The sequence below is a fragment of the Erythrolamprus reginae genome, chromosome 2, assembly GCF_031021105.1.
Source record: "Erythrolamprus reginae isolate rEryReg1 chromosome 2, rEryReg1.hap1, whole genome shotgun sequence".
NCBI classification, from domain to species: Eukaryota; Metazoa; Chordata; class Lepidosauria; order Squamata; family Dipsadidae; genus Erythrolamprus; species Erythrolamprus reginae.
Window position 1 is genome coordinate 265292925 of NC_091951.1, and position 26614 is coordinate 265319538.

Consider the following 26614-nt stretch of genomic DNA (forward strand, 5'->3'; position numbering starts at 1 on the left):
TAAAATGTTTTTTTAATATTAGATTTGTTGACATTTGTTGACATTATTATTTTGTTGTGAGCCGCTCCGATTCCACGGAGAGGGGTGGCATACAAATCTAATAAATTATTATTATTATTATTATTATTATTATTATTATTATTATTATTATCTTTAGATCTCTGTCCAACGATCCTGCTCAGATTTACTTAGACCTGTTACAGAAGGAAAGGCAAGACATACTCTGGCATAGTGATCCCCAATCTTTCCAGCTTGGTGGCCTAGCCTTGTGGTGTGTGTGTGTGTGTGTGTGCAAGTGGCATCTGTAAATGGGCTTTTGCATGTGAATGAGGGTGCTTGTGCTCACTCACGAAGCTCCACTCGTCTGAGTGTAGAGTACTTGTGCACGAAGCTCCATTTGCACAAGTAGAGCTTCGCATGCAAGCGCAAGGGTCTGCCCATCAAGTGAGTGGAGCTTCACGGGTGTACTTTTACCTATTGGTCACCCAGTTTCGAACAGCCCATGGCCGAGGAGTTGGGGACCCCTCTCTAGCAAGCTGCTAAAATAATGTCTGCCAGTTCCTTTTCAGATTTAGTCATTTGTGTTTGGTTGGATTGAATGCCAGTTAGGGGTGTTCTGGCATGATAAGTGAGGTAAACTCTTGCAAAGGGATCTTGTTCAGCTTGAGGAGATAGAGAGGATCTTTTCTGATACGGATTGGACAAATGCCCAACCTGGATAGATTGATATGGATGGATCTTTTGGGATTCAGGACTTACTCATTCATTCATTCATTCATTCATTCATTCATTCATTCATTCATTCATTCATTTATTAGATTTGTATGCTGCCCCTCTCCAAAGACTTGGGGTGGCTCACAACAATGACAAAAAACAATATTAGAGTGACACAAATCTAATATTAAAAGAAATAACTAAAACCCTATCATATTAAAACCAGACAACACATACATACCAAACATAAATTATAAGGAGCCTGGGGGAAAGATGTCTCAAATCCCCCATGCCTGGCGGTATAGGTGGGTCTTGAGTAGTTTACGAAAGACAAGGAGGGTGGGAGCAGTTCTAATCTCCGGGGGGAGTTGATTCCAGAGGGTTGGGGCCACCACAGAGAAGGTTCTTCCCCTGGGGCCCACCAGACGACATTGTTTAGTCGACGGGACCCGGAGAAGGCCAACTCTGTGGGACCTTATTGGTCACTGGGATTTGTGTGGTAGCAGGCGGTTCTGGAGGTACTCTGGTCCAATGCCATGTAGGGCTTTAAAGGTCATAACCAACACTTTGAATTGTGACTGGAAATTGATCGGCAGCCAATGTGTTGTAGACACGTGGGCGAATCTAGGAAGCCCCACAATGGCTCCCGCAGCCGCGTTCTACACAATCTGAAGTTTTCAAACACTTTTCAAAGGTAGCCCCATGTAGAGAGCATTGCAGTAATCGAACATTGAAGTGATGAGGGCATGAGTGACTGGGAGCAATGACTCCCTGTCCAAATAGGGCCGCAACTGGTGCACCAGGCGAACCTGGGCATATCTCTTGGAGGGAAATTTCACCCAATGTCCAGCCTTATTTGAGAATGGCTCAATATAAACTTAGTTACAGAAAAACACATCACTATAGTCTGCTAAGATACTAGAATTAATTTGTTATCGAGGTGCACAGAAAGAATCTAGCTGGTGACTGAATCCTAAAAAAAAGCAGGGTAGCTGTTTCCTTGGTGCTAATAGTGTTTTGTGACATCTTATTTCAATATTTTCTTTTTTCCTTTTGTTCAATTGTATCTAATTCAGAGACTGCCTGGACTAGTCTCTGAAATTTTCTTGGCAAGCTTTTTGAAGTGGTTTGCCATTGCCTTCTGCCTAGGGCTAAGAGAGAGTGACTGTCCCAAGGTCACCCAGGTAACTTAATGCCTAATTTGGGATTAGAACCGATGATCTTCTAGTTTCTAGCCAGATGCTTTCAACACTACACCAAACTGGCTCTCAGAACAATTTTAGCATAGACTTAATTTTTGCACCATCTTCCATATAGAAGCAGTTAATATATACTTAGTAATTACTTTAACTTCTGTAAAATATTCATTGTTAGTCTTTTATATTGTGAAAATTCTGTAGATAAAACTGGAGTGAAATGGGTGAAATCAGTAGAAATGTTGATTTCTAAGAAAGAATATGGATTGGAGATAAATATTAGACGAAGGAAGATTTTTTTCCTGCAAGCGTGGATCAGACACAGCAGATGCCATCAAATGCAGATAAGTCACTTATCTTCACACGTTTGACTGCCTTGGGGTTGGAATGCTGTCATAATCATCTGAATAGGTCAGATGGTGATCAGCGAGAAGTGGCTGGTGCTCCTCCTGTCTCTTGGAATACACAATACAAGAGGCTGCAGCGAATATAATTGCAACCAGGATCAAAGCAGCAACTATTGCAATTGTTATGATTTCGGTCACATGGAGAACTGGAGCTGAAAGAAATGGGAAAAACACAAAGAAGAGTGTCAGATTTGTGAGCTCTTAACCCACTTGGGAATTTATTTTAAGACAAGTTAACCAAATTCCAATAATTTCAGAACCTTATTAATTGCAGCCTTATCCCCCTAGAGCAGTGTTTCCCAACCTTGGCAATTTGAAGAGATCTGGACTTCAACTCCCAGAATTCCCCAGCCAGAATTCGCTGTCTGGGGAATTCTGGGAGTTTGTTTGTTTGTTTGTTTGTTTGTTTGTTTGTTTGTTTGTTTATTTATTTATTTATTTATTTATTCATTCATTCATTCATTCATTCATTCATTTATTCATTTATTCATTTATTTATTTATTTAGATTTGTATGCCGCCCCTCTCCGAAGACTCGGGGCGGCATAGTCCAGATCTCTTCAACATGCCAAGGTTGGGAAACACTGCCCTAGAAATAGCTATTTTATATTTTAAAAAATGCCTTCTTAAATTGCCATAGATCTAAAATCATAGAACATATGACAGAGGTGGATTGCTCTCAATTTGGGAGTGCCTGTCGGTCATCAGAAAGCTGGCCATGAAGGTAGCATGAGGCTTTGCCCACCTATCCAGATGCCACCATTTGGGTTCTTTTAGCCCCTGTGCATGCAAACAACACTTTGCGCATGCACAGATGGTCAAAGAACTCAAATGGCAGTGTCCGGGTGGGTGGGCGGAGCCTCACATTGCCTTCATGACTGGCTCTCTGACAACCAATAGGCATGCCCAAACCAGGAGCATTTCACCCCTGCTTTATGGATTGTTTGTTTATAAGCATTTCTATGTTGCCCAGTCCCCCCAATCATTTTTTTAAACCAATTGAAAGATTGAATTGATGGAATACATCCTTTTGGAGTCTGAATTCAATTCAAAACTTGAGCTTTTAACTCTGTAATATAAACTCATGAAATGAAATGAAAGCTATTGGTAACATTACTAGAAAATATCATGTAGCCAACTCAAAAATGTATTTTCCCTTACTATAAACCAAGCTGTTCATCAAATAAAGACCTTGTAATATTTAATTTATTTCTTATAGACTTGTTTGCTATGTTTTTATTAGCTTATTATGATGCTAAAAAGGAACATTTACCATTTATCAAATACAATGTTGTTGTTAAACAGATAAATCAAGATGTTCAGATTTTAAAAACCACATGTATTTGATACTTAGCCTGATTATTATTTAATAGTCCAAACCAGTCAAAGCAGCTGCAAAAATCAGTACATGACAATTATTTTGCACATAATATATACACCGATAGTAAAGTTTCTTTTATCTAAGAGAAAATAATAGTCCTATGGTACATGATGAAAAGAAGAAAGTCATAAGTTACCTGGCCACTGAACTTCATAACTGTATCCCAGGTTTTCTGGTGCTGTAACAAACATCTCATCATTGGTTACAGGCGGCCAAAATGGTACCATATTATACTGTTTATTGTGTCCAATGGGGGCATTTTCTAATGGGTATGTTGAGTTATCTAAACAAAAAAATAAAGTTTAAAAATTTGGAATTAAACACTTAAATGGTTTTTCAGAAAAAACTGGTTTGACATTTTTCATGGCTGATAAAACAGCACTAAATGATAGATTAAACAACAGCATCCACCTATCTATATCCTTGGGAAAGACTTGATAGGTGGACAACCATGCTAAATCCAGTATAAACAGCTGGGTGACTGTGAGACCAAATGGAATGTTCATCTAATACTGCATGGCTTCCAGTGTTATTTGATTAGTTAATGGACTGACAATCTATGGATTATTTTAATGATGATGATGATGTTTGTCCATTGTTTTTGAAGATGACCTGGACATCTTGGAGGGGATGTCAAGACTTGCGCCTGAATTGGATTTAAAATGAGGGAGAGACCTGCCTTCCATTGAGGACCTGTATACTGCACGAGTCAAAAAGAGGGCGGGGAAAATATTTATTGACCCCTCACACCCTGGACACAAACTGTTTCAACTCCTACCCTCAAAACGTCGCTACAGAGCACTGCATACCAAGACAACTAGACACAAGAACAGTTTTTTCCCGAATGCCATCACTCTACTAAACAAATAATTCCCTCAACACTGTCAGACTTTCTACTAAATCTGCACTTCTATTCTACTAGTTTTTCTCATCATTCCTATCACCCATTTCCTCCCATGTTGACTGTATGACTGTAACTTGTTGCTTATATCCTAAGATTTTTATTAATATTGCTTCTTCATTGCTTATTTGACCCCTATGACAATAATTAAATGTCGTACCACATGATTCTTGACAAATCTATATTTTCTTTTATATAGAGAGCATATACACCAAGACAAATTCCTTGTGTGTCCCATCACACTTGGCCAATAAAATTCTATTCTATTCTCTCTCTTCCCAGATTCCATCTTGCTCAAATAGCAGAACAAGAGTCAAGACAGTTGGAAATGGTCTGGGCGCATGGCAAGATCTTTTGTATCTTGCCATGCTCTTAGCATACCACATTGCTTGCAGAGACTGCTTTTGTGACCATTGTACTAATCTAGATTTCATCCACTCAGTCTTCACATGCTCTGGATAGACATGTCCCTATCACATCGAAGGTCAATAACCCAATGGCTATTCTCAATCTGCTTTGGCCAGCCTGTCAGAGCTGTTACTCAGGGTGTGGCCACTGCACATCTACAACTACTAGGAGTTACAGGTGAGAGTTGAGTGACAGGTGAGGACCAAAGGTGAGCGAGCTGCCCTAAAAGCTACCCTAAAATGGGCAGCCATAAAAGGACATGATGTGCCCCCATACCAGAAATGTTATCCCTCCCTGAATATAATAGAGGCATGACCGACATGCAAATAAAGTGAAGCTTGTAGTCTTGAATCAATGTTTAATGCCACCTTATAGGGAAACCATCCTTCTATAGATGCCAAACATTACAAAGCTTAGAATAGATTCAGGGACAGAACCAATTAATATTCTATAATAATATAGGTTGAGTGAATCAAACATTTGCAAGTGTGTGTGTGTGTTTCTGTGTGTGTATGTATGTGTATTTCTAAAGTATTCAAGTGTTGTAAAGCATCTGAAAATCTGAACTTGTACCTTGGAGTCTGGCTGTGAATCTTTCATAGAACTTTTGTATTGAAAAGTATTCCAGAACACATTCAACAATAAGGATTGTCAGTCGGATTCACTCCAGATGCTTTGAATTAACAATTCCACAACACTTTGCCCATGCAGATTGAGACTGATGGGAGTTGAATTCTAGATCATTATCCTTGTTATAAGGCATTACAAGTTATGTATGGTATGTTTGTGTGTATGTTTAGTTTTTATAATAAGGGTTTTTAGTTGTTTTATTAAATTGGATTGTTACATGTTGTTTTTTATCATTGTTAGCTGCCCCGAGTCTGCGGAGAGGGGTGGCATACAAATCCAATAAATAATAATAATAATAATAATAATAATAATAATTTCCCCCATGCATGAATATTTGTGATATTCACCAAGTGTCACTTTTGCCTCATGGAAGCTGAAAATTTATTCATGCTGGACATTCATGCCTGGACATTGATCATGGGTACAATGAATTAAACTGGGCCAGTACTTAACCAACTACTTTATCCATTATTAATTGCCTCCTGACATAATCTTGTGAGACTCACCATGCCTTCCCATCTTTCCATGCAATTGAAAGCTGTTGCTCTCATGTTACAGTCCCTAAAAGTTTCATTTTTTTTTAATTCTACAAGACTTACACAAACCCCATCTGATTTCTACTGTGCCAGTTCCTTTCGGCTGTTATTGCTCAGCAAAGCATGGCATGAACTTAAGGAATTCTCCTGCAGCAACGAACAGTCATATGAATCTTAAGAAATGTCATTTGACTTGCTATTAAAAACACACACAGAGTGTTGCTTTAAGATTTTTAATAAAGACTACCTTCAAATGTATACCCTACAACAGAGTGTGCATTGTTTTGCTTTCTTCTTGGGAGATGGAAATACAGAGAAATACACTTTTGGGAAGTTAGGAGATGTAAAAAAACCCAAAACTGTTAGCATTTCTCTTTCTTGGATCTGCTGACACAAGGAAATACCAGAAGAGCTTATGATCTTCTGGTGTGATTTATCCTTTATCAGCAGTATATACAGTAATTCCTTTTGGGGGTAGATTTTATTCTGCTTCTAGAAAGAGGAGATAAAGGATGTGGTTGTGGTTGGTTACATTGCTGCTGTGGGATCTTAGTGTCCTCTTTACAGAGACAAAGATTGTCGCCTGGATAATTTATCTCAAGCCCGTGTTGGGCATGGATTGTACCTCGGGTTCTATACAGAGGAATAAGATAAATCCAAATATCTCACCAGGGTTATGCCTTCTCAGCCATTCATCAAAAACAGCATCTGTAAACGTGTGGAGGAGGACGAAAATGGGATCGTTTGGGGATAAATGAGTTTGCCCTCCAGTTCCATTCAAAAACAGATGAGCCAGATTGTGAAGGCTTCGCACTGCCGGATCATACTTCCCTGAAGGATTGCTGTAGCCTGGGCATAAGAATAAAGAAGAGGAGCAATTGAGAAGCAATTCTGGAATGCTTGACAGTCCCAGCTAAGCACAATCCTGCCTAGCATAAATCAGAAAACTGTCTTCATCTTCTCCAGGGAAATTGCATTGCTAAAAGTCTGGGCCAATTATATGACAAAAACAGATCACCCCCTAGCCCAGATATAACTTTCTGTTTCTCAAGAACAGATAAGTGTGAAATAAGTGACTTAGCAATATATTACAATAGACCTGGTTCTGATGTTGGTTGCACAAAATGAGGTAGAACACATGGATAGTGAAGAAAAAGGAGGGAGGGAGGATGTGTTTTCTAGCTTTGAATAAAACAATTACTTTGTATCAACATTGCAATAATAATAGCTAAAATCTCTTTATTCATTTAATAAACATGGGCGTTCTCTGCTCTCCAAGGTATTTTTTTCAGTTCTCCGTGTGTCTTTTAGAAGTGACTGGGCTTCTGAAAACCCAACTAGCACTCTAGCTTTCTTGGCCTGTGTGAATCTTGATTGTAATTTAGCCCAATGTTAAGATGAAGTTAGGTGGCTGTAATGGAGTGAATAAAATTAAGTATTTAGTATAATGTATTAAGCATCCTGTATATTAATTCCTTGCAAATGCATGCTTGCAATATTGCTGTGCTTTTAAAACAACAACAACACATACACACTTATGGAACAGCTCTGTCCAGGTTTTGTGGTACTTTTCATTCTTGGAACACTGTCTTTAAATATGTATCTGCTGCGGGGTTAAGGGGTTTTTAGCCTTCTATCAAAGAGAGAGAGGGGTGGAGAGAGGAGAGGAGTGGAAGGAGTCTTCGGAGAGGGGCGGCATACAAATCTAATTAAATAAATAAATAAGTAAATAAATAAATAAATAAATAAGGGTGGGAGGGAGGTAGGGAAAGAGAGAAAGGGAGAAAGAGAGAGAGAACCTAGATACATAAATATACATACGCATATGGTGAAATCATTATTTTTTTTGCTACCAGTTCTGTGGGTGTGGCTTAGTGGGCCTGGCAGGGGAAGGATACTGCAAAATCCCCATTTTCTCCCTACTCCTGGGGAAAGGATATTGCAAAACCTCCATTCCCATCCCACTCTGGGGCAAGCCAGAAGTGATATTTGCTGGTTCTCAAACTACTCAAAATTTCTGGTACCAGTTCTCTGAACTACTCAAAATGTTTGTTACCGGTTCTCCAGACCATGTGAGAACTGGCTGTATTTCACCCCTGATACATGCACACATATGAGAAATCCTTGTGGCTATCTGACCTTGCTTGTTTTCTTGCAGACATTTCAGTACCCTAACAAGCTAACATCATCATTGCTAGTAAGTGCTGTTTGCTGTCAGTTTATATTCTGGTGTCTTGCCTGACTGTGTGGGTGGGGGTGATCTTAGGGATTCTTTGGAGTTAAAACTGAATTTAACCATTTCTTTTCCACCTCCACTCCATTTGCTATTGATGTTCAGATAATACCATATCTTGGTTTTTTAAAAAATTCCTTTTAATTTTTCTTGCCTAAAATATCCATGTTATTCAATGCTACTAAATGCAAAGCAATTAAGCAAAATGCCAGAACTTGCATATTTAACTAATAATTGGGAATTCATACTTTTCTATCAGGTGTTGATAGACCTCAACTGCAGAAGCCAACTTGGTTGTACCAAAATATATTATTCCAAATGGGCAATAACATAAGGAAAGGTGATATAACAAATTATTTCCCAGATATACTTATCCTTTTTTAAGGTTGAGCCTGAGATGGTATTCTCATCAAGTGAAATAGGATACAGGATTATATAATAATAATAATAATTTAATAATAATTTATTAGATTTGTATGCCGCCCCTCTCCGAGGATATATTTTCACTGTTCAATCTTGTAGCTGAAATGTAGGTGAAATGTATTGAGCCATTTGATCATGTCAAGTACTGAACTGTAATATTGCATTGGATGGGACTTCTCCAAATGTGGTACAGGTAAAAACACATGTGGACATGCTAGTTATATAATATATAATTTTCCTCTAAGACAAAAAGCCAGTGTTGTTAAAAAAGGTAGTCACTAAATGAGGTCTACCTGTTGAATTGGGTTTCTGAATTGTTTGCTGTTGGTGATTATTTTCTTCTATATCTTTATATAAGGATATCTATACAATCTAGACCTGGTCTGTGTAAATGATTTGTCCAAATGGACATATATCATATTTAACTGTACGTATTCAGTCAACATATTTAACTAAATCAAAATTGATTGGTAGAACTGCTTAATTTAATGACTTTATTTGGAACCATTCTAAATGATTTCATTTAGAATGCTTTTTGTGCATTAAAAAGTCCGCTTTGCACATTAAAAATGATGCCCACTCTAAAACTAAGATTATATTACCAAAACCTGGTGGCAAAATAGCAGAACCTCAGCAGCAGCATTTCTAAGGAGTTTCCAAGCCTTAACAGGGTTTGGAGGATGGCAACAGTAGTAGCTTATCTCCATGAAGTTTCAGTTCCTGCTCTCACTTCAAAGTAACCCTGAGGACTATTGTGGGTCTACTTCCTGAAATGGTATGTAACTTAAAGGATGGGCATTCTAGCAGCTTGCATCTCAAACATCTCAAACATCTCCATATCCGATTATCACCTTTAAAGTCCAAGAGACACCCCCTCCTCTTCCCTAATTTTAGCATTTCATTATTCAGAGACATCTACCAATGGCTTTCTGGGTCCATCAGAAAGTTGGGAGTTTCCATTTGGCCCAGGGCCTCTTGGGATTGGGCTATCCTGAGACTTGTTAAATCATGGACATTTGCAATATGTGCTGCCTAACATGCAGAGATCTCCAGGAATATAATATAATAAATATAATAATAATATAATATATAATAAATATAATAATAATATAATATAATATAATATAATATAATATAATATAATATAATATAATATAATATAATATAATATAATATAATATAATATAATATAATATAATATAATATAATATAATAATATAATATAATATAATATAATATAATATAATATAATATAATATAATATAATATAATATAATAATATAATATAATATAATATAATATAATATAATATAATATAATATAATATAATATAATATAATACAATAGAAACATAGAAACATAGAAGACTGACGGCAGAAAAAGACCTCGTGGTCCATCTAGTCTGCCCTTATACTATTTCCTGTATTTTATCTTACAATGGATATATGTTTATCCCAGGCATGTTTAAATTCAGTTACTGTGGATTTACCAACCACGTCTGCTGGAAGTTTGTTCCAAGGATCTACTACTCTTTCAGTAAAACAATATTTTCTCATGTTGCCTTTGATCATTCCCCCAACTAACTTCAGATTGTGTATATAATATAATATAATATAATATAATATAATATAATATAATATAATATAATATAATATAATATAATATAATATAATATAATATAATATAATATAATATAATATAATATAATATAATATAATATAATATAATATAATATAATATAATATAATATAATATAATATAATATAATATAATATAATATAATATAATATAATATAATATAATATAATATAATATAATATAATATATAATATAATATATAATATAATATAATATAATATAATATAATATAATATAATATAATATAATAATGTAATATAACATAATATAATGTAATATAATATAATGAGAGATGGACATTTGAGTATGTCACTGCTTTTAACAAAGTCAAGAATATGCTATGTTTTGAAGTGCTTCTTATTTTAAAAAAATCATTTCCTGATGCAAAGTACCATGAGCCTTAGCCTCAAATAGTAATACTTGGTGATGTTGATAAAGCCAACATTTGCTTCCATCTCACCCTTCACTGGCAGGGCCACTGTTTTTTTGAAAACCTGCTGAATTCAATAAAAGGAGTTTCCTCTCATCCTATTTGTTTCCAGATTTGGAAAACCAGATAATGAATCTTGCAGGAGTTAACCAATTTATTTTTCCACAAATGGATTTGAACAGTTGGGTTGTTGTTGTTTTTTAACCCACTTCATTATTAGGAGTGTGGTGGATTTCACCTTTGGCTTCAAGGGTTTGTTGTTTGCTTTGAAATGACTTGCCTTCTACTGTGTTACGGAAGCTGTCTGCTGAATTGGAGTAGAATGGAGGCGTGTCAAATAATCCGACTTCTAAACAAAGAGCAACATCCTCAGGCTCTGGAAGGCGTTGCACCATGGGACGGGCGACATTTCCAGCTGGATTGCGTCTAATTGGACCACCTTCTGTGTCTGACATTTGAAAAACAAAACAAAAACAGGGGCATGAGGGAGGGAGAATAAGATTCAATGGATTATCAGGTCAATCACATAATCTAAAAAATAATGCAGGGAAGGCATTTTTGAGAGAGAGAGAAAATTCCCAGTTCCTTGTTTTTTAAGCTAAGAACCACTCACAGTTAATGTTACCTATCACTGCTTTTTTTAATTAATAAATTTTTTAAAATAAATTTTTAACAAATTTTATATCACACAACATAAAACAGTGCATAGTGAATTGTGCCCACCACCCAGACACACACATTCCCCACCACCAAATCGGGGGTGTTTCTTGTATAGTCCACTTGACCCAAGAGCAATATATCTGTTTACATATTATAGAGTGATTTCAATTTATTTCTTGTAGCTTGGTCTCGGATTCTGCTCGTCATATATTGTCTTACCTTGTCCCACCGTCCCATCAGTTGTCCCAACTCAGTTTCATTATCCGAATTTATCCTTTTATCCATAATTTCAAACTGAATATGGTCCACCATGTACCTATACCAATTTTGCATTGTCCATTTTGTCGCATCCTTCCAACCCAAAACTATTACTGCCTGAGCGCTTTCTATTGCTGCTTTTTTTATTTCTCTAAATTCTCCCATCGCATTGCTTTTTACTAGTACTGCCATTTTCTTAGTAATTGTCCATTGTATATTTAGCATTCTATTGATATCCTCTTTCACTTTTTGCCAAAATTCTTGCACTATCGGGCATTCCCAAAACATATGGATAAACACTCCTTTGTCTTGACACTGCTGAATTCCTTTTATTTTTCTAAAGGGAAGTTATCACATGGTAAATACAAAAAAATATATAGATTTATTCATAATTTGTCCACTTGGTTGCGCTCAATTGTAATGTTTTCCCCCTCCAACTGTACCTTTATTTCACTCTATTTATGCATTGGTTTCCCTCAAAGCAGGCTGGATTAAAAAAATGGTATTAATTTGCATATACATTGTTTTCTGATGTGTACATTTTTGGTGTAGATATTTTGAGCTGTGAATTAAACTAGAGAATTCCAAATATGCAGCTGTTGATATATAAAAGGTATATTGTTTTTTATGTAAGTTTGAAGAGGGTAACATGGGATCACTAAAACATAAAACATTAGTCTGAATAGATTTCTTCTCTTTCTCTGCTACTTTGACGCTTTTATAGTAGAGGGAGGATGGAAGCAATACCATTTAGGCTTCATAAAGGGTAAAAGAAATAACTGTGATATATAAAAGTGCAGTAAGACCTACTTTTAAGACATTGAATGAGAAAGATTCTAATTTAAATTTTGCCTCTGCCATTAATTCAATCAATTAGATTACAGGTGTAGTGCTGTGACACCAGGTCAGTGTTTCTCAGCCTTGGCAATTTTAAAGATGAACTTCAATTGAATTTTGGGAATTAAAGTCCATCCATCTTAAAGTTTCCAAGGTTGTGCTAGAGGTCACATTTATATCATCCTTCAACCTCTTGGACATAGCACATACAGCCTCTGTTGCAAAATTGTAACTGTTAGTGAAATAGTAGGGGGAAAACAACAGGGAAGAACCATAGCAAGGATATTTCTAAAGTTAATAAAACCTATGGCTTTTTTTCTGGACCTACCCAGTTTTTCTTTTGACCTCTTTCCATGTCTTTCAATTGGGGCCCCAAAGTCTGGATCTCAAACCAGGAAAAAGCTAGCCATTCTGGCATAAATCTTTCTCCTTAGTTCTAGATGGGGCCTCCATTCAGCAACCGAGTTGTCGAAGCGTGGAACTCATTACCTGACTCAGTAGTGTCAATCCCTAACCCCCAACATTTTCCCCTTAGACTATCCACGATTGACCTCTCCAGGTTCCTCAGAGGTCAGTAAGGGGCGTGCATAAGTGCACCAGTGTACCTTCCGTCCCCTGTCCAATTGTCTCTCCTTATCTCATTTATCTTTTCTTCCTTTCAAATATGTTCACCTATACTTTTATATCTTTTCTTCTATTCTTTTCTTTATTTATATTATTACATATCTATTCTCTTCAATGTGTATTATGTATTGGACAAAACAAACAAACAAACAAATAAATAAGCAAGCAAGCAAGCAAGCAAACAAACAAACAAACAAACAAATAAATATCTCCTTGATACTGTCAACTCTGAAGCTGACCTGACCAGAACCATATTGGAACTTCAGTGTTGCCACACTGGAACTGAGTGATAGAGAGAGGAAAGTAGAGATAGAGGGGTTTGTGTAGCCAAAATAAAATACTTTCTCTTGGGAACCAAGGACATTCTCAAACCTGGACTTTGGAAGGAGGAGGAGGTTTCCAGACGACTAGACAGTGCCTTGGTTGGACAATGTAACTGATTGTTTGGAGTTTGAGGAAAAACTTCCTCTTTTAAAGTGCGGGAGCCTTAGACTTGGTTATCACCAGATATGTGCCACTATGATAATTGCAAGTGAAAGTATTTTTTGAGGAATCTACATGCCTCAGAGTCTTGGTTGATATGGATTTATTACTTGGAATCCTGCCAGATATGTTTTCACCTGTTACTTCTTGTCTTCTCCTCAGGTGTTTTGGAGAATAGGTTGAGCCCCTCTTCTCTGTGAGAACCCTTCAGATATTGGAATCTGCTAGTTCTTCCCTTCATTAGACTAGATATAAATGTGAAAGAATGCAGAATTTTCCTCAACATCCAAAATTGGAACTGAACTTGATTAATGAACTTGATTAATGATAAAAAGTTTTCATGTCCTCTGAATGAAACATGTAATATTTTGTATGTATATGTGCAACTTGAGGTAAAGATGAAATTAAGCCTGCTAGGTTCCATATATGAACCAAAAAGAATTCTTAAATATCTTTATTACATTTTATGAAACTAAATAGCATTATAAATCTAGGCTTACTGTTGCAAATGGTGCCCAATGTGTCGTAGTCTTCAATAGCCTCACACAAGATGCGCCACTGCGAGAAGATTGAGTTGGGGCTGAGAAGAGAGTCATCAAAGCTGCTTCTGGATCCCATAAGATCATCTGTACAGATGTCACAGCTGTTTCTACCTGTGGCAAAGTTCCAATAAGGGAGGGCAAAAGAAGGATCCTGTAGCATATCCTGGTGGATAGAATAAGGGATTCATGATGAGCCATGTTGTTTTGCAGACAGACACATACAATTCACAAGGAAATGCAAGTTATTCTTGGCAGCTCCTTCTCTTAGCACAGTGGTTCTCAACCTGGGGGTCGGGACCCCTTTGGGGGTTGAACTATTGTTTCACAGTGGTCGCCTAAGACCATGGGAAAAGACAAATTTGGTGACCTAACAGACCATAATGTTAGGAACTAAAGCTTCTATTCTGGTGCCTAGGAACATATTTTTACAATCTGACCAATCAGGTGTTTACAGTGGGTGTGTCCCTCTGAACTTCCTGCCAATCAGCGTAAAGCTCTGCTGGGAGAATTGGCGCTAGACTTATAGTTGGGGGTCATCACAACATGAGGAACTGTATTAAGGGATCGCGGCATTAGAGAGGTTGAAAACCACTGACTTAGTAGGTCAATATAATGAAGTAAATGGATTTGAATATGATAGTTTTAATTCTAATAAGAGGCATTTGTGTAAAAAAACAAAAAACAAACAAACGAACCAGGTTCCGATTTCCCTCCTTAAGGTGTGGCCTTATATACTCAAGTTATCTGCAGCCTGGATAAGTCCTTGGTGCTATTCAGATGTTTTGCATATAAAGTAATCTGACATTTTGATATATGTGGTTATGGGAGGTTTGAATCATTTTATATATAATTGTCAAACAGCAGGTTGCCTAGGCCACCCAACATTAAGTCTACGGAGAGGGGCGGCATTCAAATCAAATCAAATCAAATCAAATCAAATCATCTACAGCAGAGATGACCATCTTGGTAACTTTAAGACTTATGGAGTTCAACTCCCAGAATTCCCTAGCCAGGCATGAATTCCAGGAGTTGAAGTCCACAAGTCTTAAATTTGCCAAGGTTGGACATCCCTGATCTACTGCTTTCCCAGTAGCTAACAGATTAACAGAGTTTGAAGCGACCTTGAAGGTCATCTAGTCCAACCCACTGCCCAAACAGGAGATCCTACATCTGCCTCTACCTAAGATCAAACTCACAACCTCTAGGCCACAGCAGCGCTACCTAGGCCACAGGTATTTTTACTTTTAGACAAGGTACATCATTACTCCAAATGGAAAAAGAGGCAGGGCATGCCTGTTCTTTGATCTGATATAAGGCGATATAAATAAAAACATTTTACCTGAATATCTCTCTCCAGTTGTAGCAGGTGATATCTGTGCCAGGTGACAAATGCTGGTCCTTCATGGGAGAAATCTACTCCATCAAAACTTCGCTGTCCAGGACCAAGATAAGTTTTTCTGACCGAGTAATAATGAGACCACACAAAATAGTTATAAATGGAAACATTTTCAAATTGTGGAGTATTGCCATCGGGACCGAAGATTTCCTCACGTCTCCGTGTTGCAATCATAATGTCAGGGTGGGTTGTAGTTTTGGCTTGCTGTAAGACTCTTAGAAACTCTCTTTTTTCTTCACTACTAAAATCCAGAAGATTTCGTCTAACTGGAGAGCAATGAAATAGAATTAAAGCCATATTAAAGGAACAGTGAAAATATCAATAGAAGACTGAAAATACATGGTTATCAATATCCTGGTTTAAAAAGTTCTCAAATCAAATCACATTTCAACAAGATGTTGTACCTAGAAAAAATGGATAAAAATACAGTGATACCTTGTCTTACAAACTTAATTCGTTCCGAGACAAGGTTCTTAAGGTGAAAAGTTTGTAAGATGAAACAATGTTTCCCATAGGAATCAATGGAAAAGTGATTAATGCATGCAAGACCAAAATTCACCCCTTTTGCCAGCTGAAGTGCCTGTTTTTGTGCTGCTGGGATTCCCCTGAGGCTCCCCTCCATGGGAAACCCCACCTCCAGACTTCTGTGTTTTTGCAATGCTGCAGGGGAATCCCAGCAGGGGATTCCCAGCAGTGCAAAAACGAGCGCTTTGCTGGCAACGGAAGTCCGGAGGTGGGGTTTCCCAGTGAAGGGAGCATCAGTGAAATTGCAGCATTGCAAAAACACCGAAGTCCGGAGGTGGGGTTTCCCATGGAGGGGAGCCTCAGGGGAATCCCAGCAGTGCAAAAATGGGTGCTTCGCTGGCAATGGAAGTCCGGAGGCGGGGCATCCCAGGGGTGGCGGTGGGTTTGTAAGGTGAAAATAGCTTGTAAGAAGAGGCAAAAAAATCTTAAACCCCGGGTTTGTATCTTGAAAAGTTTGTATGATGAGGAGTTTGTAAGATGAGGTATCACTGTACTTTAATATTTTGAAATAAAATATAAAAGTAAAATGTGGGCTGCACATTATATTATTATAATTATATCATATAATTTATATATATAAAATCATATGATTTAATTCAATTTAGTATATAAATTAAGCCGGAGATTTTAAAGAGGGCTTCTAGAGCTTCTATAGCAGTAATGGTGAACCTTTTTTGGTTCACGTGGCAAAAGGGTTGGAATGGGGGGTTGTGCGCATGCATGCCCACACCCATAATTCCATGTGGCCCCTCTGCACATACATTTGTGACCTCTCCCCTCCTGTCTGTTCTATCCAGGCCTCTGGCATGCGATGGCACACCCATTTTTCACTCTGCCCAGGCTTCAGAGCCTTTCTAGGAGCCTGAGGAGGATAAAAACTGCCTTCCCCACCCCAGAGGACCTCCACAGGCAGAAAATGGTTCATTTACCAACTTTGGGTTGGACCATAAAGTCCGTTATGTTTTCCCTCTCCCCAGGCTTCAGTGCCTTTCTAGGATAAGGTGACCAGGCATCCCATTTTTGGAGGGACAGTCCCACTTTTGAGCAACTTTCCTGCATCCCGGGGCATTTTTTAAAAGTCCCAATTTTTAAAAAACGGGACGTCTGGTCACCTTACGCTAGTAGGGACAGCAAAGGGGAAGAAAAGGAAAGGGAGGCGTGGCCGAGGAGTTTGCCCCCTCCTCCTCCAATAGCCTATCCACTGTGCTTGGAGAAGGGTAGACAAATGGACCAGCATTTGCGCTGGGTGGGAAAACCCGTCTGCTCTTTCCAAGCACCAGCTTGCCCGGTGAATAAAGGTGGGTTCGTTTCGGCCCAGCATTTTTCCCGGTGCCGTGAATGGAGGGAGAGACTGACTGTGCTCTGTCATTGATGCAGAGAGAGAAAGAGAGAGAGAGAGAGAGAGAGAGAGATTTGTGGGTGGGTGCTCACCTGCCTTGGGAGTCTTTCCATCCTTTCTCTCCCTTTGCAGCCCAGGAAGCTTTAAGGGAGGGGGGCAGTGGGCAAGGCTAGACTGAGTCAAAAGGGTAGGAGGAATTTGGGGAGGGGTTGCCGTTGCTGTTCGTGGCAAGTCTGAGGCTCCCTGCCTCCACGGCCGGGAATTCTGGCTTCTTGGTCAGCTCTCTCTCTCTCTCTATCTCCCTCTCCCCACCTCAGCCCGGGGCACCTGGGACACTGCTGGTAATTTGGGGATGGAAATGCCTCCAACCCCACCCCCACCTGTGCCATAATTCCTTCCCCGGGCTGAAATAGCTTGGAAGAGAACAGAGACCCCTGCAAATAGGCCGTTTTCTGCTTCCAGGGGGAGTAGGGAAGGCTGTTTTTGCCCTCCCCAGGCTCCTTGAAAGACTGAAGCCTGAGGAGACAAAAAACCCAAAACAAAACAAGCCATTTTTTGCCTTTGGAGGGCCTCCAGGGGTGTGGGGAAAGCCATTTTCACCCTCCCCAGGCTCCTAGAAAGCTCTGGAAGTTGAGAAGAGCAAAAAAAAAAACCCAACCCAAGCCTTCCTCACTCCCTCTGGAGGCTGGAACAGCCTATTTCCTAATTCCCACTGGGACCAGGTGGCCCAAAAACAGTGAAGGGCTACCCAAATATTTACTAGCACACTGTTGGCATTGACCTATGCAGGACATCTTGCATTTTCTTTCAACATCTTTCAGTGCAAATTGGGTGCTCTGAGGTGGAGCTCCATTTTCGCTAGCCCACTGCGTTTCCCCAGTCCTGGAAGTAGCCCACCCCTGCCCAAAAATAAGCTGGCTGGCATGCACATGCATGTCAGGCCTGAGCTCATATGCTCACTGATATGGCTCCATGTGCCACTTGTGGCATATGTGCCATAGGTTCGCCATCACTGTTCTATAGTTTGAAAGCATGCAAATGCAAGTAGATAAATAATTACCACTTTGGTGGGAAGGGAACAGTGTTCTGTGATATTATGCTAGCCACATGACCACAGAAATGTCTTTGAAAGTGTTGGCTCAAAGGCCTTGAAAGGGAGATGAACACCTCCACCCCTATAGTCGGCAACAACTAGCAGAGTAAAAACTGCAGAGATACCTTTAGCTTTTTACCTCTATAAATAATGTGACTATTTTGGGAGCTGGGTATTGGATTAGCCTTTTAATGGAATCTTTTGGACTTTCTATGGTATAACAAAGAGTTTTAAATTAATATATCACCTCCTCACCACCCCCACTCCATTGTAAGGAGAGTAAATATCTTGTGCACATAGATCATTTTATGTTATGCAGTAATTTTTGATTTGTTACACCTTTTATGAAGTAAACAAGAGATGTACGTGCCATTTAGCAGATACATAGATTAACATGTCACCTCGTGAATTTCAAAAACATGTATTTGATGAAGCTCATCAGCTGCATGAGGGTTTTAAATTCCACATTTCACTTCATACAATGAATTGGCTTATCATTACAGTAATATGTCCCTTGAATGTGAATAAATATGGGTGTAAGTAAAAATGCCCCTTCATGAATTTATTTATCAGATTTATTGGCCACCAATTTTACCAAAGGGTAGTTCTGGGTGGAATGAGTGCATGATGAATTCAGACTTTTTCAGGAAGTAGAGGATGCACGAAAGATTTAGAGCTGCATTGCAAAGAACACACGATGAAGAACACATCTTCATTATCTTCATAATTAAGGTTTTGAAGTTACAATTTTTAGACAACTCTCCCACACTGCATTTTTTGAATGAAGTTCTTAGTAAGGGAAGGTTATAGTAATTGTCTCCGAGACCGCCTTCTGCTGCACAAATCCCAGTGACCGATTAGGTCCCACAGAGTGGGCCTTCTCCGGGTCCCGTCAACTAAACAATGTCGGTTGGCGGGCCCCAGGGGAAGAGCCTTCTCTGTGGTGGCCCGGACTCTCTGGAACCAGCTCCCCCCAGAGATTAGAACTGCCCCTACTCTCCCTGCCTTCCGTAAACTCCTTAAAAACCACCTTTGCCGTCAGGCATGGGGGAACTGAAACACCTCCCCCGGGCATGTACAATTTATGCATGGTATGTTTGTGTGTGTGCTTGTTAATAAATGGGGTTCTTTTTAAACTTTTTAAAATATTTTAAATTTATTTGGATTTGTTACGATTTGTTATATTTTGCTGTGAGCCGCCCCGAGTCCGCGGAGAGGGGCAGCATACAAATCTAAATAATAAACAAAATAAATAATAAATTGTCATTTAGCTTCACTTAAACAAGCAAACAAGCAAAGAAGCTGGTACCTAGGCTATTAAAAAAAACCCAACAATATACTTTCACCACTACAAACCACTACAAATGCACATTGCAATTTGAAAACATTTTTTATTCTGAATTGGTGAGATGCAGCTGCTTTATGTATTTCTTTGGAATATTTGCATATCACTAGCTCCACAAGTGAAAGTAATATATTTCCATCACAGTTGTTGTCTCTATAAAATCTCAACCTAACCTCGGTATCCATGTCCAGTGGCTACATTTAAATGTATTAAACTCTTATTTAATAACATCTGGGTAATTCCATTATAATTTTTGATAAAGTGATGAGTTGTGACTACACTTCTGAATTTCACTATGGAAAGACTTCGTGTTAGACTCCGATAAGAAACAATTTCACAGGGATAACTCATAAAGCTATATACCTACACAAACACACGCACGCGCACACACACACACACACACACATCATGTCCTTATTTCCCTCTCCTGATCTGACATAGAATCTGACATAAACACAGCATTTTAGAACAACAAATGCACATAACAGAAGGCAATAGCTTACCCAGATACCATGCAATAAACAAAGTCAACTCAAATTTACTCAGAAGCTTATTGGAAACTACTGTGGCACCCCCCAAAAAACCACTATTTTATGACATGGACAGGTGTCTCTTGTCCCATGAGATTCCCAAACTCTGCACCAGCTGCAACTTCCCAATCCAGATCAACAATTTTAAACATGATAAAGGTATTAATATTTGTTGTTGGAAGCTCATTTAGGAAGAGATGAAGCAACTTTGACTGCTGTCTAGCATTAGCTTTGAGTCTAGGAGGATTCCTAGTTATGATTTTTTTAAATTTATTTTAGCAACAGTGTCTCCCCATTTTATTATTACTGGAGCAGGAAAAAGCTCACGTATCTTTGGGACAAACAATAATCTTGTTTTGCAGAGATTCAATCTCAAGTTTTACTTATCCAATTTCTATTGGCCTGCATCCAATTCCCTTGCATTTGTTGGGAGCAAAAATGTATAGCTGGCTTACTGATTGTTCTTCAACCCAAGCTGGTGAATGACTTCTCCAAACATCTTCATGCACATATTAAAGAACAGTGATAAGAATGCAGCAGCAGACCAAGAAGATTTTGGCAGTTCAAAGCTTTCCTAGAAGGAGACCCAGCCCAAGAGACTACATAGCCCCAAGCTGGATAGGAGAGAAGGAAAACTATTAATGGCAACCACACCCTAGAATCTCTTGAGACACATTAAATAACTTAAAAATTAATAGCTTCAGTTTGGCAAGATTCTGTTTGTTGGGTGTCTAACACATTGAAGTCCGGTTCAAGCCAAGAGATGAGACACTGAGATCCAACTGAGTCCAACTCTTATTAACTTGAACGTAAATAGGTAGTCTTCGATTACAACAATTCATTTAGTTACTGTTCAAAGTTACAACAGCACTGGAAAAGTGACTTACGGACATTTTTCATACTTATGATTGTTGCCGCATTCCCCTGGTCACCTGATCCAATCTCAGATGCTTGGCAACCGGCTCCTATTTTTTGATGATTGCAGTTTCCTGGGATCCTATGACCATCTTTATGATCTTCTGACAAGCAAAGTCAATGGGGACCCTAAATTCACTTTATCTCTCTCTCTCTCTCTCTCTCTCTCTCTCTCTCTCTCTCCCTCCCTACCTACCTACCTACTTATCTGTTTGGGTTTCTATGCTGCCCTTGTCCGCAGACTCAGGGTGAATAAATACAAGAATAAATACAAAATACAACATATAAAATAACCCAAACATAAAATCTGATTCTAAAACCCCAGGGTTATTAAAAACAGGCACCCACATTCATCCTATCACAATCATATGCTCATGTCATTGGCCAGAGCAGGATACCAGCACTCAATGGCCCCAGGTCTGCCGGCAAAGGTGAGTTTTTAAAATCTTACAAAAGACCGGGCGGGTGGGAGTGGTGTGAATCTCTGAAGGGAATTGATTCCTAAGGCCTGGAGCTGCCACAGAGAAGGCTCTTCCCCTAGGCCCCACCAGCCGGCACTGCTTAGCTGATGGGACCTGGAGAAGGCCAACTCTGTGGGACCTGACTGGCTGCTGGGATACGTGAGGCAGGAGATGGCCCCGTAAGTAATCTGGTCCTAAGCCTAACCTTAACATGTGTGATGATTCACTTAACAGCTGGGGCAAGAAAAGTTGTAAAATTGGGCAAAACTCAGTTAACAAATGTTTCACCGAGCAACATAAATTTTGGACTTGATTGGGGTCGTAATTTTAGGACTACTTATACATTTTGAGAGATTTTAGGGTGTGGTTACCCCGAACCCCTTCCTTCCTCCCCAATCCAACTCATGACTCTTGATCTGAGCTTTTTTTGTGGAGCTGGCAAAATCTTTTCTGCTCTGCTGCTATAAGCATACATTTCACAACAGAGAGCAACAAATCATAACTGCCTGCATGATTTTTCTTTCTCACAATCAACTAGTACTGTCCACTTTAGGAAGGAATGGAATCACAATAAAACAGTCCGTGCAACCTACAACTCTCATAGATGCTACAGAAAAATACCATGGTCAACAGTCTTGAAAGCCGTTGGAGATCCAAAAGGAACAGGAGGGGTACACTTTTTTTGATCAAGCCCTGATAAAGATGACCCACCACAATGAATGAAAGTGGATTCTGTCCTATATACAAGCCTGAATGTTGATCAAAAGAAATCCAGATAATTTGCTGCATTTTCCGTCATATCCAATGTAACTTCTGAAGGATCTAAAAACTGTTCTTTAAAAAATAATAATAATCTGAATTTTTAGCTCTTCCTCGGGTTTTTTTTTATTCAGCACAAAGTATTTATTTATTGGATGAAATCATATACTGGGTTTGAGTGGGATCATTTTTATTGTTCAATGAGAACAACAAAAAAATTCCTTTGAAAACAAATTATTTTGCTATATTTTGAGATGCATGCATTAAGTATCTTCTTTTTACTAAATATTATTATGCGCTCATGTTCTTTCATTCTGCTGAATGCTTAGCATTAGGGAGACAAACAAACAAACACCCATTTTTTGGAATCAAACAACATAGAAAAACTCATTTAGAATAATTCTTAATAATTCTTAATGGCCTGAACAGAAAGACATTGCTATAGGGCTGCTGTTTATATCTTCTACTGACTTTACTACCAAAAAGCTTTCAAACAAAATATATATTTCGTGACTTTTATATTCCTACTCCCTCAAGTCTTCTTGTTCTGATCATCATCCTCTATGACAATTTTTTAGTGGAGAAGCATGAAGCTGGAAGGCCTATTATATTAGTGTGAAATAAATTGGCATTAGAGTGCCAATCCAGTCATGAATATACATGCATTTCCCAATTATTTACTTATGATTTATTTCTTTTCTTTTTTTTAAAGTCTGCTCTTCTTTTAAATTTAAAGACTTAGGCTTGGGTGAGCAAAAGATGCAAGGATAGATGCCAACACTTTTGTCATTTGAGATGATCAGGCAAGCATCTTGTGAAGTCATTCTTCAAACATGAGCATTATTACTGGAAGGGCCAAGAAAGAAACACCAGGGAGCTCAAAGGTAGAACATAAAGAGGACTAGGTTCTCTTTCTTGCTATTGTGCTTACCTATATTAATCTTCTGGTCACAGGTGGGGCCAGTCCAGCCAGGTTGACATGAGCCACAGTTGTAACCATAAAAATTGCGGTTGCACCGACAAGTTCGATTGAAGAAACGAAGAGGCCACTGCTCGCGGTCATCTCGACCATCGTGCATGTATTGAGGTCCATGGGGTCGGGAATCTGCTATCACTTGTACGCACTGGCCTCTTCCAGAAGATGAGCCACAGCGATCTGAACCAGGAACCACTCCAGGAGATAGGTCTGGGCAACATTCACCTTGGACCAGCACATCCACTGTAGCGCATTGTCGTGGAAACTGAGCATTGATTGTTTCCAACAGGAGGAGTAATGGTATTGCAAGATGCATAATAACTTTCAGATCCCACCAAAGCAAAGCTGCAAGTTTGTGTCTCTCGGTATTTGGGAAATTCTCTTAATTTCTTTGTAGAAAAATGGGCTCTGAAATAAAAGAGGAAAAGGGGTGTAATAATCCCCTGTTTCACCAATGAAAAGGAATACCTTGCTTCCATTTTTTGGAGAGTTGAATCCATGGTTATTAATATCAACATTCAAAACAACGGTGACTAAATGCATACACACTTGTTGCAGACCTAAAGAAACTATTATATTCTTTAAGCTTAAACATTGTTTTCATCATTCCCAGAGAAAGCAGAAGCTTGTAGATCCATTCAGCGATTCCTATATTCCTATAATGAATCTATTTCAATTCCTATATTTCTGTCATCCTATCTTCTGCTTCTCCCTCTTCACAAAGATAAAGGATCACAATAGTATTGTGTTCAACCATCAAATTATATTTCCAAGTATATCAAGCAAGAAACCTTTCCACATATTAATTACCACAATTATAGTTTACAATATCTAATAGTTTTAACACTCCTACTCTGATAAACATACCCCTTAGATTAACCTTAATTTCCCGAATTCCAAGTATAATTTGCATACATTATGCACTTCCACAGTACTCTAATTTCTATTCAATGTATATTTTCCGAGATTTCTGCCTTTTACCTTTTTTATTTACAGATGTCTTCAGCCCTTCTCGGTAGAATTTTCCTTTCATTCCCCTGTTTCTCTACTCCCAAACCAAGCAATGCTAATTTGTTTGGGATAATCTGCTTTCTAATCCTGGTCTTGCCAACTATTTGGTTTGGCACAACCCTTTCTCTTTCTCTCTCTTCTAATCCTTTTCTACCTCAATGGACTTCTTTGAATAAGTAGTCGAGCAGCACATGATGCTTTTCATGCTGATCTTGTGATTTTACAAGTTTTAGAAAATGTCAAAGGCAAGTAATTGCAAGGAAAACACAGAAACCCACACTGAAGAGGCTTAGTAGTTTTTATGTCAAGTGCAACAAAACCCTTCTCTCTCTGTGTGTGTGTTTCTGCTATGACATGAGGGTCTCCTTAAACCATCTAATAAGTGTACCCCTTGTTGAAAGGCCTAAAGAAATAGAATTCACCTTTCCTGCTAATTGATTGATTATGTGCCATAAAGTTGTTTTCAACTCTGAGTGAACACATATATAGATTTTTCCCCCCATGACAATCTTAGCCGGTTCTTTCAAGTTGTCAAATGGTCCATTCATCGCCATTGCAACAAAATCGATCCATTTATTTTTGAATGTCTTCCTCTATTCTTTCCTTCCATTTCTCTCACCCTCCAAAGAGCTGGGTCTTTGCAAAGTGTATGCAAAAGTCTCCCATATAATCATTTTCTGCAATGGCAGAGTTAGTGGGAGTAAAATAGTGCCTTCATAATTCAGCAATAAGACTGTTATAAATCTGGGTTCGGCCATCAGGTAATTTTCTAATTTGCAGACAAAAACCATGAATCAAACATGAAACTTTTTGCTTTCTGTGAAACACAAAAGATGGTTTAAAGATAAGCCATAGAAAAAAAGAATGAGCAGGAATACCAACCAACTTAAAGTTATGGTTTAAAAAAGATTTTGAGACAAAAATTAACATTGGTTGCTTCCAAAAGATTATCAGAAGGGAAACGCTTTTCAATTCCTGGAGTTTATTGCATCCTTCCATTCCAGCAGCTTTCCCAAAATTGGTGTCTTCTAAAAAAGACAAGTTGCAGTTGAAGAGTTCCAGATTAAAACAGGCTGCAATATTTTGTATTGCTCAAGATCTTTTGGGAGTCTTCCCTTTCCCACTATAGACGTCTAGACATTTTTCATTTGCCACATGGAAGATTCAAGACTTTCTTCTTCCCACATTGAAAATTCTATTCTTGAAATTATTGTGGAGAAATTGGTAGATTCTGATTTATTGTTGTGGTCATCTTTTGTGGATTATTGGTGTGTCTCTTTTATCTCCTGCCTTTTTGTAAAAAACCCTCTGAAGTTGGAATTCCACACCCGCACACACCTTTTTTTGTCATACAGTAAAAACCCTGAAGGAATGTGGCTACCCCAAAATTAACTTTTATAAATGAGGACAGGCTAAAACCTAGTTCACTCCAGCACTATTCCAACATCGCCATCTTTATATCAAGACTCTTAGAAACAGTTCTACAAGCAATCCCCTAGACTGGTGATGGCAAACCTAAGGCACACATGCCACAAGTGGCACATGGAGCCATATCTGCCAGCGTGTGAGCCATTGCCCTAGCTCAGCTCCAGCATGCAGGTGTGTTGCAGCCAGATGATTTTCAGCTTGTGCAGAGGTTTCGGGGTGGGGGGATGTTGTGATTCAGTCTGAGGCTCCTCAGGGAACGGCTGGAAATCTGCCGGCTCCATGCTCAGAGGGGGAGGACGAGGAACAGGAGGAGGAGGAGGACCAGGCAGACGGGGAAGAGGAATGCCAGGATGAAGAGGAGGGAGAATAGCCTGAGACCCCCGGGGGTAGCTCTCCCCAGCGAGTAGCCTGGAATCCTTAGATGAGAACGCACAAGCCATCATCGATATGAGGCAGAGAAGGGCATCCCAACGAAGGGGACAATTAGCCAGGTACTTCCATCCCTAATAGGCAACAGCTGGGTTTGGGTGTGGTTC

General features: G+C 38.8%; 1 protein-coding gene across 1 annotated transcript; it reads right to left on the minus strand.

Moving 5' to 3' along the window:
- Positions 1–2230: 2230 nt before the first annotated feature.
- Positions 2231–23955, minus strand: TYRP1 (tyrosinase related protein 1). The gene is made up of 7 exons (XM_070736262.1): positions 23595–23955; positions 15640–15962; positions 14259–14463; positions 11177–11344; positions 6842–7021; positions 3834–3980; positions 2231–2469 (listed from the first exon to the last, which is right to left on the minus strand). Exons 1-7 carry the CDS (start codon positions 23953–23955, stop codon positions 2270–2272), a joined length of 1584 nt encoding a protein of 527 aa, XP_070592363.1. The 3' UTR covers positions 2231–2269.
- Between the last annotated feature and the right edge of the window lie 2659 nt (positions 23956–26614).